Source organism: Nerophis lumbriciformis, linkage group LG08 (genome assembly GCF_033978685.3).
Source record: "Nerophis lumbriciformis linkage group LG08, RoL_Nlum_v2.1, whole genome shotgun sequence".
In the NCBI taxonomy this organism is placed as follows: domain Eukaryota; kingdom Metazoa; phylum Chordata; class Actinopteri; order Syngnathiformes; family Syngnathidae; genus Nerophis; species Nerophis lumbriciformis.
Genome location: NC_084555.2, coordinates 24,262,164 through 24,279,142, shown reverse-complemented (window position 1 = coordinate 24,279,142; position 16,979 = coordinate 24,262,164). Strand labels below are relative to the sequence as shown.

Genomic DNA, 16,979 nt, shown 5'->3' with positions numbered 1-16,979 from the left:
AGAAGAAGATGGATGGATAGATGGCACATGAACACACATAAAAGTACCGAAGATTGGTACCATTGAGTATCGGTATCAAATCCCAGGTACAGAGAGTTGGTACCCCAACCATTCAAATATGAAAGGTACCCATCCCCAGCCTGCTTGCTAACACATTGGTCAAAAGTAGAGTTTTCTATGCAAAATAAAATCTTGAATTGTTGAAATTGGTGCGACTTCACCAGAGAACAGAAATGAAAGTGTTTTGATCAAAAGATGGAAAGCTAAGAGACAACCATAATGTGGCAAGGTTGTTTTCGTCCAAGGCCACTACCAAGCTGCTGTACAGTTACCACGTTACTGTCCTCTTGTCTGTGCTCAGATATCACTTTTGTCTGCTCGATTTGAATGACAACCTGGTAATCAGGCTGTTTTATTCTTGATCCAACAGTCGCTAAAACACGTTTCCTCTTAAGCACAATATTTAGAAGGACAATCCAAACAAGCTTGAGAGAGGTTGGCATTCTTGTTTTATATAAAATACATTTTTAATAACTCAAAGCAGTGCATTTTCTACTTATGTCGAGCTGAATTTGTGCATTAAGCGTTAATGTATGCTTTTAAATAACAATTTTTTTTTTCACTCAAGTATCCACATTAATGTTAGCATCGCAAAGTTATTGCAGACTTTTGATTTATGTACTTTCATTCTGAATCATTTAAAATGATCTGTCAGGGAAATAAATCATGATTACACTTGAATTTGATACCATAACGCACATTAATAAAAAAGGCATCTCATCTGATTGCCATGCATCAAACATGTTATAATGTTAAAGGGGAACTGCAGTTTTTTAAAAGCGTTGCCTATCATTCACAATCTCTATGTAAGACAACATATATGTATTTTTTATTGCATTCTAATTTGTAAATAATGATAAGTTCCAGGTGGCTAATGGGAGTAATCTATTGCATAAAACCCTCTAAGAAAACATCCCAACACCACCAACAATACTCCATTTACATGTCATCACCTGCATATTAACCAAGTATTTGCAATATCATTATTGTAAGCGCTAACCCAGAGGAACTACTTTTAGCGGCGCCGTGATAAGAAAGGTAGCTAGTTTATGTAGCTATTGACATACTGAGCTGCTGAGTTAGTAAACGTTAATTCTAGATTTTAAATCATGCCTCTCGCTTGTATAGTAGAAGATTTTGGCCATAAACTAAGACGTTGGTCAGCTTTGACAGTCAACTTAGACCTGAATATCGCGCACAATACATGAAAGTATCTAGTTTGTACACACCTTTTGTTTTTGCCTGTGTGAGGATTTTGATTAATTCTTCATCTAAACAGAAAAATATAAACATCCCATCAGTCGGTATCCTAATGAGCGCAGACATTTTACAGTAAGTGATTGTTTTACTATGTTCATAGTTTGTATTTCTTGCTTAGCACTTAGCAATAGTGATACTTGCTGAATCTGCTTATCACTCAGCTCATTCTCCGCATATTCAGGCTCAAAAATGTTTGATTCTGGATCATCATTTGTCTCAAAGTAGTAGTCGTTGGCTCTCACAAAATCTGCCTCGATTATTAGTAGTAGTTGTTGTTGTTGTTGTAGGAAATAGCGAACGTTTTTAAAATGCTTAAAATGACCAAAATACACAAATAATGCATGCTTTTATGATTGTGCCACTTACTACATGACATACATTATAAACTTAAAGCGTGTATATAAAACGGTGATGGAGATTTTTTGGGGTTTTTAGAGCGCTTTATAGGCGGAATAGAGCGAATCCCATTACCTCTACTGTTAACTGACTTTTGCTACCATTAATTTACTAGTCAGAATGCATAAAAAAGAAAAACATACAACACGGTCACCGTGCTGCCGTCTTTTGGAAATCCATCCATCCATTTTCTACCACTTGTCCTTTTCGGGGTGTTGGAGCCTATCTCAGCTGCGGCGGGCGGGGTACACCCTGGACAAGTCGCCAACTCATTACAGGAAAATTTATTTTTTTAATTGTCTTTACAAAAATCACAGAATGTTAATCAATCTACAAAACCGAAAACCAGTGAAGTTGGCACATTGTGTAAATCGTAAATAAAAACAGAATACAATGATTTGATCATCCTTTTCAACTTATATTCAATTGAATACACTGCAAAGACGAGATATTTAATGTTCAAACTGACAAACAAGTTGTTGTTTTTTGGCAAATAATCATTAACTTAGAATTTAATGGCAGCAAATCGTTGCAAAACAGTTGGCACAGGGGCATTTTTACCACTGTGTTACATGGCCTTTCCTTTTAACAACACTCAGTAAACGTTTGGGAGCTGAGGAGACCAATTTTTGAAGCTTTTCAGGTGGAATTATTTCCCATTCTTGCTTGAAGTGTAGCTTAAGTTGTTCAATAGTCCGGGGTCTCCGTTGTGGTATTTTAGGCTTCATAATGCGCCACACATTTTCAATGTGAGACAGGTCTGGACTACAGGCAGGCCAGTCTAGTACCCGCACTCTTTTACTGTGAAGCCACGCTGTTGTAACATGTGGCTTGGCATTGTCTCGCTGAAATAAGCAGGGGTGTCCATAATAACGTTGCTTAGATGGTAACATATATTGCTCCAAAAGCTGTATGTACCTTTCAGCAATAATGGTGCCTTCACAGATGTGTAAGTTACCCATGTCTTGGGCACTAATACACCCCCATACCATCACAGATGCTGGCTTTTACACTTTGCGCCTATAACAATCCGGATGTTTTTTTTCCTCTTTGTTCCGGAGGACACAACGTCCACAGTTTCTAAAAACAATTTGAAATGTGGACTCGTCAGACCACAGAATACTTTTACACTTTGCATCAGTCCATCTTAGAAGAGCTGGGGCCCAGCAAAGTCGGCGGCGTTTCTGGGTGTTGTTGATAAATGGCTTTGCATAGTAGACTTTTAACTTGCACTTACAGATGTAGCGACAAACTGTAGTTACTGACAGTGGTTTTCTGAAATTTTCCTGAGCCCATGTGGTGATATCCTTTACACACTCATGTCGCTTTTTGATGCAGTACCGCCTCAGGGATCGTAGGTCTGTAATATAATCGCTTACGTACAGTGATTTCTCCAGATTCTCTGAACCTTTTGATGATATTACGGACCGTAGATGGTGAAATCCCTAAATTCCTTGCAATAGCTCATTGAGAAATGTTTTTCTTAAGCTGTTGGACAATTTGCTCACGCATTTGTTCACAAATTAGTGACCCTCGCCCATTCCTTGTTTGTGAATGACTGAGCATTTCATGGAAGCTGCTTTTATACCCAATCATGGCACCCACCTGTTCCCAATTAGCCTGTTCACCTGTGGGATGTTCCAAATAAGTGTTTGATGAGCATTCCTCAACTTTATCAGTATTTTTTGCCACGTGTGCCAGCTTTCTTTAAACATGTTGCAGGCATCAAATTCCAAATGAGCTGATATTTGCAAAATATAACAAAGTTTACCAGTTCAAACGTTAAATATCTTGTCTTTGCAGTGTATTCAATTGAATATAGGTTGAAAAGGATTTGCAAATCATTGTATTCTGTTTTGATTTACGATTAACCCAACTTCACTGGTTTTGGGTTTTGTAATAAATGGAAATAGAACAACCCCAATTCCAACCCAATCCCAGCATTACAATACTTTCAATATAAATTTACAAAGCAATTGAGAAGACATACAAATACACTATCAAAAATAAGAAAAAACAAAAAATAAGAAAAACAATGGTATCTATGATAATAATAATACCAATAATAATTGTTAATAAAAATTCAAATAAAATACAATAAAAATTGATTGGCAAAAAATATATATATAATTTGCACACAAAACACCCGGCAGAAGGTTTCTCAATTATTTTTTTAAAATACAACAGTGTGAGTCTTGAATTTATCGTTTTTTATCGATTTCTGAAGTGAGAAAGTCAGCGCTTTTTAGTGATGTAATCATAGGAACTGTGTCCAAGCTGCTCCAAGGAGACAATACTTGGTGGGCGGGGTCTGATTATAGAGCAGTGACGGAGAGAGATGCGGGGGCAAGCTTTTTCCAACAAAGTTCTGCTGAAAAGCAACATTTTATGGGACACTTTTTTGTTTTGTCGTTGTATTCTTGCTGAGAAGTAAAAAAGTGACGTTCACATTCTCTTAATGTTTTATCATTAATTCATAGTAGATTTTAACAAACTGAATTTTCAAACACATGCTTTTTGCTCACAAATTACAAAATTACAATTGTCAGCATAATTTGATGTAAAAATAATTCAGTTCACAAAAAATGTTATGCAAAAAAGTCAGTTACATAAATACTGTGTCAAAAAAAGCTTTAGTATAAGACACAAATTAACCTCCATAAGCACATACTGTATATTGTATTGTACACTTTTACAGCTAAAATTAGACAAATAATTCCAGGTACCAACTTTTTGTATTTAAGCGACATATTTCTCAATACTTTTACAATGGTGTATGTGAAATATAATTAACTGATGTTTTTCGTGCAATGTGTCCTGCAGCCAAGCGTTACTGCAAGAACTCCAGCTCGGCCAGCAGCACCACCAGCACCTACGCTCCCAGCAGTAGCAGCAGCAGCCTGAGTTGTGGAGTTGGAGGAGGGGGTATGGGAGGAGGTGGAGGCAGCAGTGCCAGTAGCACCTGCAGCAAGAGCAGCTTTGACTACAGCCACGACATGGAAGCCGCACACATGGCCGCCACAGCCATCCTCAACTTGTCCACGCGCTGTCGAGAGATGCCTCACGGAATGGGAGGCAAGCCCCAGGATCTGTGCTCGCAGGTAGGAGGCAAAACAATATGAGAATGTTCCATGAAAAGGTTCAAACTACTTACAGTATAATTGTCCCCTACACTAAAAACATAGGATATAAAGGTCATATCATGATTTTTTGGTCCATTCATCCATCCATCCATCTTCTTCCGCTTATCTGAAGTCGGGTCGCGGTTGCAGCATCCTAAGCAGAGAAACCCAGACTTCCCTTTCATCAGCCACTTTGTCCTGCTCCTCCTGCAGGCCAGTCGGGAGACATAGTCATACCTGCCAACTACTCCGGTTTTCCCGTAATTAGTACGGTTTTCATCAACCTATTCCGGGTTACGGTTGCAGTGTTAAAAAATACGTTTTTTCATTAATTAAAAAAAAAAATTTTTTTTTAAGTTTTATTCACGAAATCGCGTAACAACAATCACAATCGACACTGCTTCCCGTAACTTACTTTCGAGCCATTCCGAATGCCATGCGCGAGGCTATTTATAGCACCGCTGCCAAGCATGAGCCACCTGTTGCCCATTGTTTCCAAACGAGCGAACGATCATGGAATCAGCCGGAGAAAAATCGCAAACGAGTCTTAAACCGAAAAGAAAACTGCAGTCATTCCGTGAAGAATATTCAAAAGCCTATCCGGGAATAATTATCCGTTCCAAAAAGGGTGAAAACTACGCGAATTGCACCTTGTGCAGACAAGATTTTTCGATCGGACACGGAGGAATTAGCGATGTAAAAGACCACGTTGGGACAAAAAAACACAAGTCTAATGCCGTTGCTAAATTTGGATTTTAGCCACAAAAAGGTAATGACACCAATGTTATCTATTGTAATTGTTTAGTACTGTTATACTGTTAAAAGTGTTTATACTATTTATGCTTTCAAGTCCAAGTTGAAGAAATCTTGTTAAATGTTGACAGCATAACTACCAAAATACAGAAGTATGTCCTTAATATTTTTGCAGTGGTATTTCTGTTGAAAAGTTAAAATGATTACATTAGAGATGTGATGTGCCACTTTTCAAGTGTCTGATGGCTTAAATTAATTTTCATTAATTTTTCATATTTTGAATTCTTTTGAAAGGCTTACAAAAAAACTATATTTGAATTGTAATTCCATGCTATTGACAGGACTATTAATTTTAATGAAGTTAGCTTACCATGTTTACAGTATGATAATTGTGATAAAAATGTGAATTTTAGGCACAGAATATTTTTTACAATTGAACAAGGCAGTAGATTATACAAGCTTGGACAGAAAGTTAATAATGACACCAATTTTTTTTTTTAATGGAATTGTTTAGTACTGTTTTACCATTTGTTTACTGTAAAAAGTGTTTATACTGTTTATACTTTCAATTAACAAATTGAAGTCTTGTGAAAGGTTGACAGGATAACTGGCATTAACTGTCAAAATAATTTCAAACTATTGAAGTTAGCTTACAGAATAAACATGTCAATCAACCCATATGATTTTTGCTGTAATATTTTTGTTTTGAAAAGTCACTGTGACTGATAGAAAAGTGATGGTTTTAGCAACATTTTAACCTGTCTGAATGCAATCAATCATTTTGCGTCAGGGGGCTTCGCCCCCCTAAACCCCCCACCAGGACTTTGTCCTGGACCTACCGGGGCCTGCGGCCCCTGGACCCTGGCTACTAGGTTTTTCTGATTTCAAAAGTTGGCAGGTATGCATAGTCCCTCCAACGTGTCCTGGGTCTTCCCCGTGGCCTACCGGCCAGACGTGCACTAAACACTTCTCCAAAGAAGCATTCGGGGGAGCATTCTGAACAGACCCCCTCGATGTGGAGGAGCAGCAGCTTTACTCTGAGCTCCTCCCAATTGACAGAGCTTCTTACCCTATCTCTAAGAGAGAGCCACGCCACCCAACCTATATTAGGGCCGTTTTGCATCAGGTTGGGTGGGAAGCGTTGGTTTTCATCCAGGATATCTCGGTACATTGCTGCATTCATCTTAGTCTAGTCAGGGAGGTGACCAAGAAGCCGATGGTCACTCTGTCAGAGCTACAGCATTCCTCTGTGGAGAGAGGAGAACCTTCCAGAAGGACAACCATCTCTGCAGCAATCCGCCAATCAGGCCTGTAGGTAGAGTTGCCAGACGGAAACCATTTCTTAGTAAAAGGTTTGCCAAAATGCACCTGTAAGACTCTCAGATCATGAGAAACTCAATTCTCTGGTCTGATGAGACAAAGATTTAATTATTGGGCGTGAATGCCAAGCGTCATGTTTGGAGGGCACCGCTCAATACCAGGCCAATACCATCCCTACAATGGTGGCAGTATACTGCTGTGCGGATGTTTTTGAGCAGCAGGAACCGAGAGACTAGTCAGGATAGAGGGAAATATGAATGCAGCAATGTACAGAGACGTCTTGAATGAAAACCAACACTTGGAGCTTGAGAGGTGCTGCAAAGAGGAATGGGCGAAACTGCCTTAACTCGTTGGCAACATGCGTGGACAGCACCTTTTAGCTCTTATTTCCAAAATTGTGTGCACTACTGAATTGGGGTCTTATGGCCACTTTTGTGGACACTTATACTGCCATTTGGTGGTGTCAGAAGAGTATAACATACAATGGAATTTGGAAAAAAAAAAAGGTGTAAAAATAAGAATTAGCATGTCACTAAACATGAAGTACACGTTTGTTACTTATGAACTAAGTACATCGTATAAAAAGATGATTCTTAATTTTCATTCTAATTAGGGTCCATCCATCCATCCATTTTCTACCGCTTATTCCCTTCGGGGTCGCAGGGGGCGCTGGAGCCTATCTCAGCTACAATCGGGCGGAAGGCGGTGTACACCCTGGACAAGTCGCCACCTCATAATTAGGGTCCAATAAGCCCAAATAGGAAAGAAAAATAAAAAAAAGCATGTAAACAAACAGCTTGGGCCTTAAGAGGCTAAGATAGGTGTGCCAAGCTTGTGCCGAGGTGCATCAACAATGTATTGAGCAAAGGCTATGAATACTTACATGTGATTTTTTAATTTTTAAAAATTAAAAATTAAAAAACTAAACATTTTCACATTGTCATTATGGGCTTGTGTCTGTAGAATTTTGAGGGAAAAAACTAATTTATTACATTTTGGAACAAGGCTGTAACTTAACAAAATGTGGAAAAAGTAAAGCTCTGTGAATACTTTCTGGAAGCACCCTATGCATTAATATTGGCAAGATAGCGCCATCCATCGGTGCAACTGAACCTATCTTGAGGGGGTCATGCGAAGTGTGATTTCACTACAAAGATGGCTACCGGATATAACGTAGGTGTAGTTCCGGTAAAAAACTTAAAACGTGTATGATGTAGGCGGACTTCCGACTCCTGTTGTCATTGGTCACATGGTCTAAACCAGTGTTTTTCAACCACTGTGCCGCGGCACACTAGTGTGCCGTGAGATATTGTCTGGTGTGCCGTGGGAAATTATGCAACTTCACCTAATTGGCCCAAAAATATTATTTGCAAATCAATAATTATAATCTGCAAATAATATGCCGTTGTCTAGTGCAGTGTTTTTCAACCACTGTGCCGCGTGCCGTGAGATACAGTCTGGTGTGCCATGGGAGATGATCTAATTTGACATATTTGGGTTAAAAAAAATGTTTGCAAACCAGTAATTATAGTCTGCAAATGATGTGTTGTTGTTGAGTGCCTAGAGCTCGGCAGTGTAACCGTGTAATACTCTTCCACATCAGTAGGTGGCAGCCGGTAGCTAATGGCTTTGTAAATGCAGGTAATAAGATGTCTTATGCTTAAACCAAAAATAAACAAAAGGTGAGTGCCCCTAAGAAAAGGCATTGAAGCTTAGGGAAGGCTATGCAGAACGAAACTAAAACTGAACTGGCTACAAAGTAAACAAAAACAGAATGCTGGACGACAGCAAAGACTTACTGTGGAGCAAAGACGGCGTCCACAATGTACATCCGAACATGACATGACAATCAACAATGTCCCCACAAAGAAGGATAAAAACAACTGAAATATTCTTGATTGCTATAACAAAGTAGATGCGGGAAATATAAGATACTGCTACAGGAAAATACCAACAAAAGAGAAAAAGCCACCAAAATAGGAGCGCAAGACAAGAACTAAAACTCTACACACAGGAAAACAGCAAAAAACTCAATAAATCAGGGTGTGATGTGACAGGCGGTGACAGTACACCTACTTTGAGACAAGAGCTATAGTGATGCATGCTTGGTTATGCTTTAAAGTCATATCCAACAATTGCGAAAATGACTTTTAACTGTCAACTGAGTTTATGGTTTCTGCTGGTGGTGTGCCTCCGGATTTTTTCAACGCAAAAAATGTGCCTTGGCTCAAAAAAGGTTGAAAAACACTGGTCTAAACTACGCCCCCTGGGTTGAGTCATTACCACCTGCATGTTGTCATACTACTGTGGACTAATTCAAGAAATCAGATGAGATTCTGAAGGGATGTCAAAAATGTCTCCTGATATGAGGATTTGCTCCAGCTTCATGTAGTAATCACAGTCGTGTCCAGCAATAGATAATCTCTATGTTTCTGTCATTAGACAAGTACTGGCTGAGAAACCTGACAAAGATAGGGAGACTTCACTTATACAGTCCAGATAGACACACACACACACACACACACACACACTCACACACACACACACTTTCCATCAAAGATCCAATGCTGCGTCTTACACTCAGGGCTCAGCAGGCAGTTTTTTTTTCCAGTCTGCAGGAATCAGATAGGAGCAGGACGGAGCATCGCTTGACACGGCATGAGCCCAGTGTGTCATTTCTGAGTAGATAAGGTGACGCTGTTCCTGTATTATCTACACCAGTGTTTTTCAACCTTTTTTTTTTGAGCCAAAGCACATTTTTTGCGTTGGAAAAAATCCGGAGGCACACCACCAGCAGAAATCTTTAAAAAACGAAACTCAGTTGACAGTAAAAAGTTGTTTTTGTTGGATATGACTTTGAACCATAACCAACCATGCATCACGTCGTGACTTATTTGGAGTTTTTTGCTGTTTTCCTGTGTGTAGTGTTTCAGTTCTTGTCTTGCATTTTTGTGGCTTTTTCTCTTTTTTTTTTTTTTTTCCTGTAGCAGTTTCATGTCTTCCTTTAAACGATATTTCCCGCATCTACGGTACTTTGTTTTAGCAATCAAGACTCTTTAATTATCCTTCTTTGTGGGGACATTGTTGATTGTCATGTCATGTTCGGATGTACATTGTGGACGCCGTCTTTGCTCCACCGTAAGTCTTTGCTGTCGTCCAGCATTCTGTTTTTGTTTACTTTGTAGCCAATTCAGTTTTAGTTTCGTTGTTCATACCCTTCCCTAAGCTTCAATGCCTTTTCTTAGCGGCACTCGCCTTTTGTTTATTTTTGGTTTAAGCATTAGACACCTTCTTACCTGCACACTGCCTCCCGCTGTTTCCGACATTTACAAAGCAATTAGCTACCTGCTGCCACCTACTGATATGGAAGGGTATTACACGGTACACTTAACAACAACACATAATTTGCAGACTATAATTACTGGTTTGCAAAAAATATTTTTAACCCAAATAGGTGAAATTAGATCATCTCCCACGGCACACCAGACTGTATCTCACGGCACACTGGTGTGCCGCGGCACAGTGGTTGAAAAACACTGATCTTCACCAAGATACTGAGCGGGAAAATGGAGGTGCAAAAAAGGAGAGGAGTGAGCGAACAGCAGCAGACTCATGCTGGCTTGATGCTAATGTTGATGGCACGGTCTGTGATGGAATTTATAACAAAGAAAATGAGCGATGGAGGGGTTTTTCTTCCTTTTTTTTCTTATGTCGGCGGTTCCTGCACAGTGCAGAATCGAGGGAGTGAGAGCAGAATGCAGTGCAAAGAAGGAGAAGAGGGAAGTGACGTACTTCCAAAGAAAAGTAGAACAGAATAAAGTTGGCAGGAACAAACGCCTGAAGCAGTCAGGACTTCCTAAACCATTTCATTGTCTGCCCTACGTTAGGGCGAGACAGGCACAATGCTTCCGGGGCAGGAAGGGAAGACAGGAGACTTCACAGGGCTTTTTCCCCCCCCTCTCTACTCTTCATCCTCTTTCATCTCAGCACCTCTGCTCCTGGCAAACATTCTCCTCTCTGAGCATCAAGGCACTTTCACACATACACTAATCTATTCTTGCTTCCTTGTCGTTTTAGTCGTCGTTCTTTATCGCTCAGCTGACTTACAGCAGCGATGCATTGCCTTCATTTAAAAAGATGTATTTGAATGTCAGTGATGTATCACATGGGCCATTCCATCTAATCTGTGTCATTTGCTTGCTGTAACATTCGTAAAATAAGCTTACAATTATGTCTGATAATACATTTTAATTATATATTGAACCTTCTCAGGCTTATTTTCGTACAAGGTTGCCAACCCGTAACAGGAGTTAGATTTTAGCTGAGAAACATAAAAAATATTTTACATGAAATACAGACGGACCTCTTAATTGTTTTTTGACCAGGGTTTGTAAATAGAAAAGTTTATATAATGAAGCCAATGTATCCGAAAAAAACAATATAAACATGAATAATGGGTTGCAGCATCGACAAATGTCCATATTTTACGAAAAATCTATACAGAATACGAAGCACTATACAGTGACAAACATTACAAGAGGGTGATGGATCAACTTTCTATTTGATAACAAAGCCAAAACAACAACATCTAGCTGAACTGTCCTCATTTGCAGCTGCCTACCGACACGCACACACACTGTCATTAACGCGGTGGTGCACTCACAGTTTGATATCACAAAACTCCTTAACTTTAACAGCCGGCTCGCTACAAAGCTTAGGAATGCAAAAAAAATCCACTTTACCTTGTTGGTTTAATCTTTGGCGCGCAGCGGGTATGAAGAGGAAGAGAAGGGAGAGGCAGTGTCGACAACGCTGTGGATAATTCCTGAATGTTTCAAATTACACATCGCTTGGCCATTGATTTCTTTGAATTTATATTGAGGCAGCAAAACTAGGAAAATGCTGTAAAAAGGCACAAAAAAAAAACATGAAAAAGCACAAAAATGTAGGTGGGTAGAGTAGCCAGAAATTGTACTCAAGTAAGAGTACTGTTACTTTCGAGATTTATTACTCAAGTAAAAGTAAGGAGTAGTCACCCAAATATTTACTTGAGTAAAAGTAAAAAGTATGTTGTGAAAAAACTACTCAAGTACTGAGTAACTGATGAGTAACCTGTTCGTTTAATGATGACGGCAACAAATAATGCACAAAAACATAAAAATAGCAATGAGCAAATTCAGAGCCAGGAATATCTCTTAAGCAACTAAAACAATAATATATATTAAATAATAATACATTAACATAAACATTTTTTAAGGCAATAACTTAACAGCACCATAGGCTCAGTAGGCATTCATTGATTGATTGATAGAAAGAAACTTGTATTAGTAGATTGCACAGTACAGTACATATTCCGTACAATTGACCACTAAATGTTAACACCCGAATAAGTTTTTCAAATTGTCGGGGTCCACGTGTGACGGTCATGTGACCGCCTGGCTCTGTTTGATTGGTCCAACGTCACTAGTGACTGCATGTGATTGGATGAAACGCAGGCATACGATAGATCCTACTTTAAAGATCTGTCTGACAAACCAAAACAAACAACGCTTGCATTAACAGATCGATACAAATTAGTAGCGAGTAGCGAGCTGAATGTAGATAAATGGCGCGGAGTAAAAGTAGCTTTCATTCTCTATAAATATACTCAAGTAAAAGTAAAAGTATGTTGCATTAAAACTACTCTTAGAAGTACAATTTATCCCAATAGTTACTCAAGTAGATGTAACGAAGTAAATGTAGCGCGTTACTACCCACCTCTGACTGTAGCTAACGACGGCACTGTTCTGTTGACTGAATGAGCACAAAAAATCGATCAGCCTGCCTACATTGAATGTGCTGCCGGGCGCAAAATGGCTGAGATGCAGGCACACAATGGGTGGATGATACAAGTCATACACTGAGACAAAGCGTAATGTCTATTTGGTCTGCGGTTCATAAATCGAAACATTTGTAAATCGAGGTTCCACTGTATTGCTTGTATTCTGACAAGTGATTTCTTCCGCGAAGTGAAAACCAGTGGTGCTCAACCAGGCTAAGATGGCTGTTGAACAATACACAAGGGGCCTGTATATTCCTGCGAAAAGCAGATCTGAGCAAAAAATCCAAATAAGCAATGGAATAGACCCCTTACTTTATAAAAAAAATATATATATTTGTCAGTGGAGTTTCCGAACATATCGAACTGTCATGTGCTCCAGACGTCATTGTACACGACAAAAGAAATGGAAACTTGGACAAGCATGGAGGTCTACAACTTCTTTGTGTGTGGTTTGGTCAAGGAAATTGGTATCAAGACTCTACCGGATAAATATGCATCAATTTTGCTCGGGTAAAGTTTCATTCCATGATTTAATTCCGTACCTACTGCCATGTTTGTTGCCTGTCCCTGCTGTTGCACGCTCCGTTAACGAGTAGCGTGTTTTTCACCGTCTTTATCAAAATATAACTATAGATGTCAACATTGTGTATGTGCTGAACGCTTCATTTATGATTGCTGCCTTTGTTAAAAGCGTCATGCTTTTAGGTTTTGCTTACATTTGATTTCTTTTATTTAGACTTGCTGAGTTGGTGCGTTTCAAAACATTTGTTGCAAAAATGTGTCTTAAAAAATCCAAATAATATCAAGATAATAAAATAATAAACATTAAAAGTATATCAAACAAACCTTTAACAAAGTGATCATGTCAGGCTTGGTCAAAAGATAGGACTCAGATGCAGAGTAGGGATTAATCCGGCAGGCTTTTATTTTGAAAGCTTCCTTTCACCTCCAGAGTCAGGGCAATTCACATAGGCTATAACTAGACCAGTCGGCGAAAAAGGTTCCACAAAAAGGAACAACCGAAAATCACTCCGAAAGGAAGAAACACAAAAACAATAACGAACTATACTTGGCGCCGTTTATTATAAACAAAAAACGCTCCAACAGGAGGGAGAAACAATGGCTATGAAACGTTTACACTGTCTCTAATCTAAAAAAAAGGTTAACAAAAAATGTCACTCATAAAATTGAGAAAAAGGAAGAACTGTAAGAAAAAACTTAAAACTCACCACTTCAGCTGTAAAACTAAATAACACAAAATCACTCTGCTGAGGAGGAGAAAAAGAGAACTCAAAATATCAACGAAGGAATTCAGGATCAAGATATTCAAACACGAGAAGAGGCAAGCCATGGACAAGTTGCTAGAGAGGCACGAATAAACGAGACAATCTGGCACAGAACAAAGGGAGGCGTGGGCTTATAAGACACATGAGGGTAATGGGGAACAGGTGGAAACAATCAGGGATCAGGGATGACGTCAGACTGATGACACAAAAGGAAGGGCAAGTGACCGGAAACGAGAGGAGTTACTTTTCAAACTAAAACATGCAATTCACAAGACAGAAAAAACCAAGACAAGACATCCCTCACCGCGGTGTGACAGATCACTGCAAACTCATGCATTCTTCGACTAAGCTCCCATTGGACTGTAGTGTGAGATGCATGAATTTCTCGTCGTTTCGTAAAATCTTGCACCCTTCCACTCTTTTTGGTCATCTCTCTCTCGAGGAACTCTGAAGAAACGTTTATCCTTTTCGCGGTTGAAACGGTTCGAAAACAACGCAAGCATAGGGCATTTCTCTTCGAAAAAGGCTAAACGGCACCAAGTACCCATTGAGAACAGAGCTAGCTTGACCACCACGCATATGGGCGGGACGTGAGCAGGACGTCATTTTGAATCCAGCCACATGATAGTGACAATAAGCACATTACAGTGATTCATTCAAAACATTTATATTTTCAAAATACAACACAATGCAAAACATAGTAATTCAGGTAACATGACTGTGCTATCATAGTTGAAATGTTTCTTAGATTAACAGAAAAAAAAAAAATGTATAAAACTTACTTTTGGCTTTCATATGGCCCATAGAAGGTCTGAATGACGCAACTTCCCGTGGACCATGTGACTTGTGGATTGCTGTGTAACAGAGCTGAGCGACAGTTCAGGGAATTTTAACTTTAATTTTTTTTTTTTTAAGATTATAGAGTATAGTTTGTATAAGGAGTAAAACACATATTTAAAAAAAAATAGAGATAGCCTTTCTAAAGGATTAAAATTAAAGTTAAAGTACCACTGATTGTCACACACACACTAGGTGTGGTGAAATTTGTCCTTTGCATTTGACCCATCCCCTTGTTCACCCCCTGGGAGGTGAGGAGAGCAGTGGGCAGCAGCGGTGGTGATTTTTTGGTGATTTAACGCCCAATTCCAACCCTTGATGCTGAGTGCCAAGCAGGGAGGTAATGGTAATGGTAATGCTGTTTTCCTAGTGTTCAAGGTAGTTTTAGGTACCGTATTTTTCGGACTATAAGTCGCAGTTTTTTTCATAGTTTGGCCGGGCTCCAGTGCGACTTATATATGTTTTTTTCCTTCTTTATTATGCATTTTCGGCAGGTGCGACTTATACTCCGGTGCGACTTATACTCCGAAAAATACGGTAAATAATTAATTAATTAATTAGTTAAGTTTAATAAATTTATTTTATTATTTATGCAATCTAATCAGATCAATGTGCTAGACACTTTACTTAATAATGACATTTATTTTACAGTTAATTTCATTGTGCAATTATACATTTTATATCCTGGTAATGCCAATAGCAGCCATTAGGTGGAATGGCCCACATGACAACATTAAAATATTCAAAACAAATATGCTGTCTGCATATGTTTATAACTGTTCTTTACATGAGCATGTTTTTATTTGAATTATACTTTAATATTTAACAGGAGATGGTATTGATTTTTTATTATACGGATACATGACCAGTACACAAAAAACAAATATTTAAGCTGCTTACATATTGGAATTTTGGAGGAAACATGGATGAGATAAATGGAAACATGAATCAATATATTAAACAATGATATTCTATTTGCAACAAATTGATAATGTGGTCCTACTCCTCCAATGAAGTCAGTAATTGTCATCGTTACCATTGTGTTAGTGGATTTCTCTAAGCAGTCAAAAAAGTCGCATGAAGTCGAGCAATTTAACTTTTGACCTCTTCAACATAAAGTTATGATCCAAAAAAAACCTCATTGGTCAGTCTGCTGCTGCACACAGTGACAAGACTGGAGTTCAAAGCAAACAGTCAAATAAAAGGTAGAGCATGCAAAAGTGTTGATTATGATAGTTTTGCTCATGCCAGTTGTGCTCAAGTATGCACTGAAGTTATATTTACAAAGATCCTTTGTGTGGCTTGCTGCCTCTGTTGTAATCAATCCAAAGGTGGTCATAGTGCGTCGCAGAGGTTTTGGCCTTGCGACCCACACAGAGGACACTGTCAGCTAGTATCAGCATTATTACGTGTGAAGGGGGGAAAAGGGGAAGAGGTGAAGGATGAGAAGAGAAGAGAAATAGAAATCTCAACTTAATTAATCGTAGCAAGGACACACAGATGTCCCAAAACATAATCTTTGTACATAGAATGGACACTTTCACAGCCACAACATAAACTGCAAAATATGATCCAATACAAGCCATTCTGCACTGCAAGTGGGTTAACATTTTGCAGATTAATAATGAAGTTCCCTGTTATTTTTGACATCCTTTTACAGTAGTACCTTAATATATGAGTTAAATGGTTCTGTGACAGAGCTCTTAACTCAAAACTAGGGATGTCCGATAAATGCGTTAAAATGTAATATCGGAAATTATCGGTATAGTTTTTTTTATTATCGGTATGGTTTTTTTTTTTTTCTTTTTTGTTTTTTTTTAATTAAATCAACATAAAAAACACAAGATACACTTACAATTAGTTCACCAACCCAAAAAACCTCCCTCCCCCATTTACACTCATTCACATAAAAGGGTTGTTTCTTTCTGTTATTAATATTCTGGTTCCTACATTATATATCAATATATAGCAATACAGTCTGCAAGGGATACAGTCCGTAAGCACACATGATTGTGCGTGCTGCTGGTCCACTAATAGTACTAACCTTTAACAGTTAATTTTACTAATTGTCATTAATTACTAGTTGTTAACTAGTATATAACTGTTTTTATATTGTTTTACATT

At 38.6% G+C, this 16,979-nt stretch overlaps 1 protein-coding gene across 2 annotated transcripts in view; it reads left to right on the top strand.

Moving 5' to 3' along the window:
• Positions 1-16,979, top strand: part of myt1lb (myelin transcription factor 1-like, b) — a 318,608-nt gene that overhangs the window by 262,271 nt on the left and 39,358 nt on the right. For both annotated transcript variants that reach the window (XM_061968516.2, XM_061968515.2), the window contains exon 10: positions 4,540-4,817. In XM_061968516.2, coding sequence (XP_061824500.1) covers positions 4,540-4,817 — 278 coding nt within the window. The remainder of the gene's footprint in view (positions 1-4,539; positions 4,818-16,979) is intronic.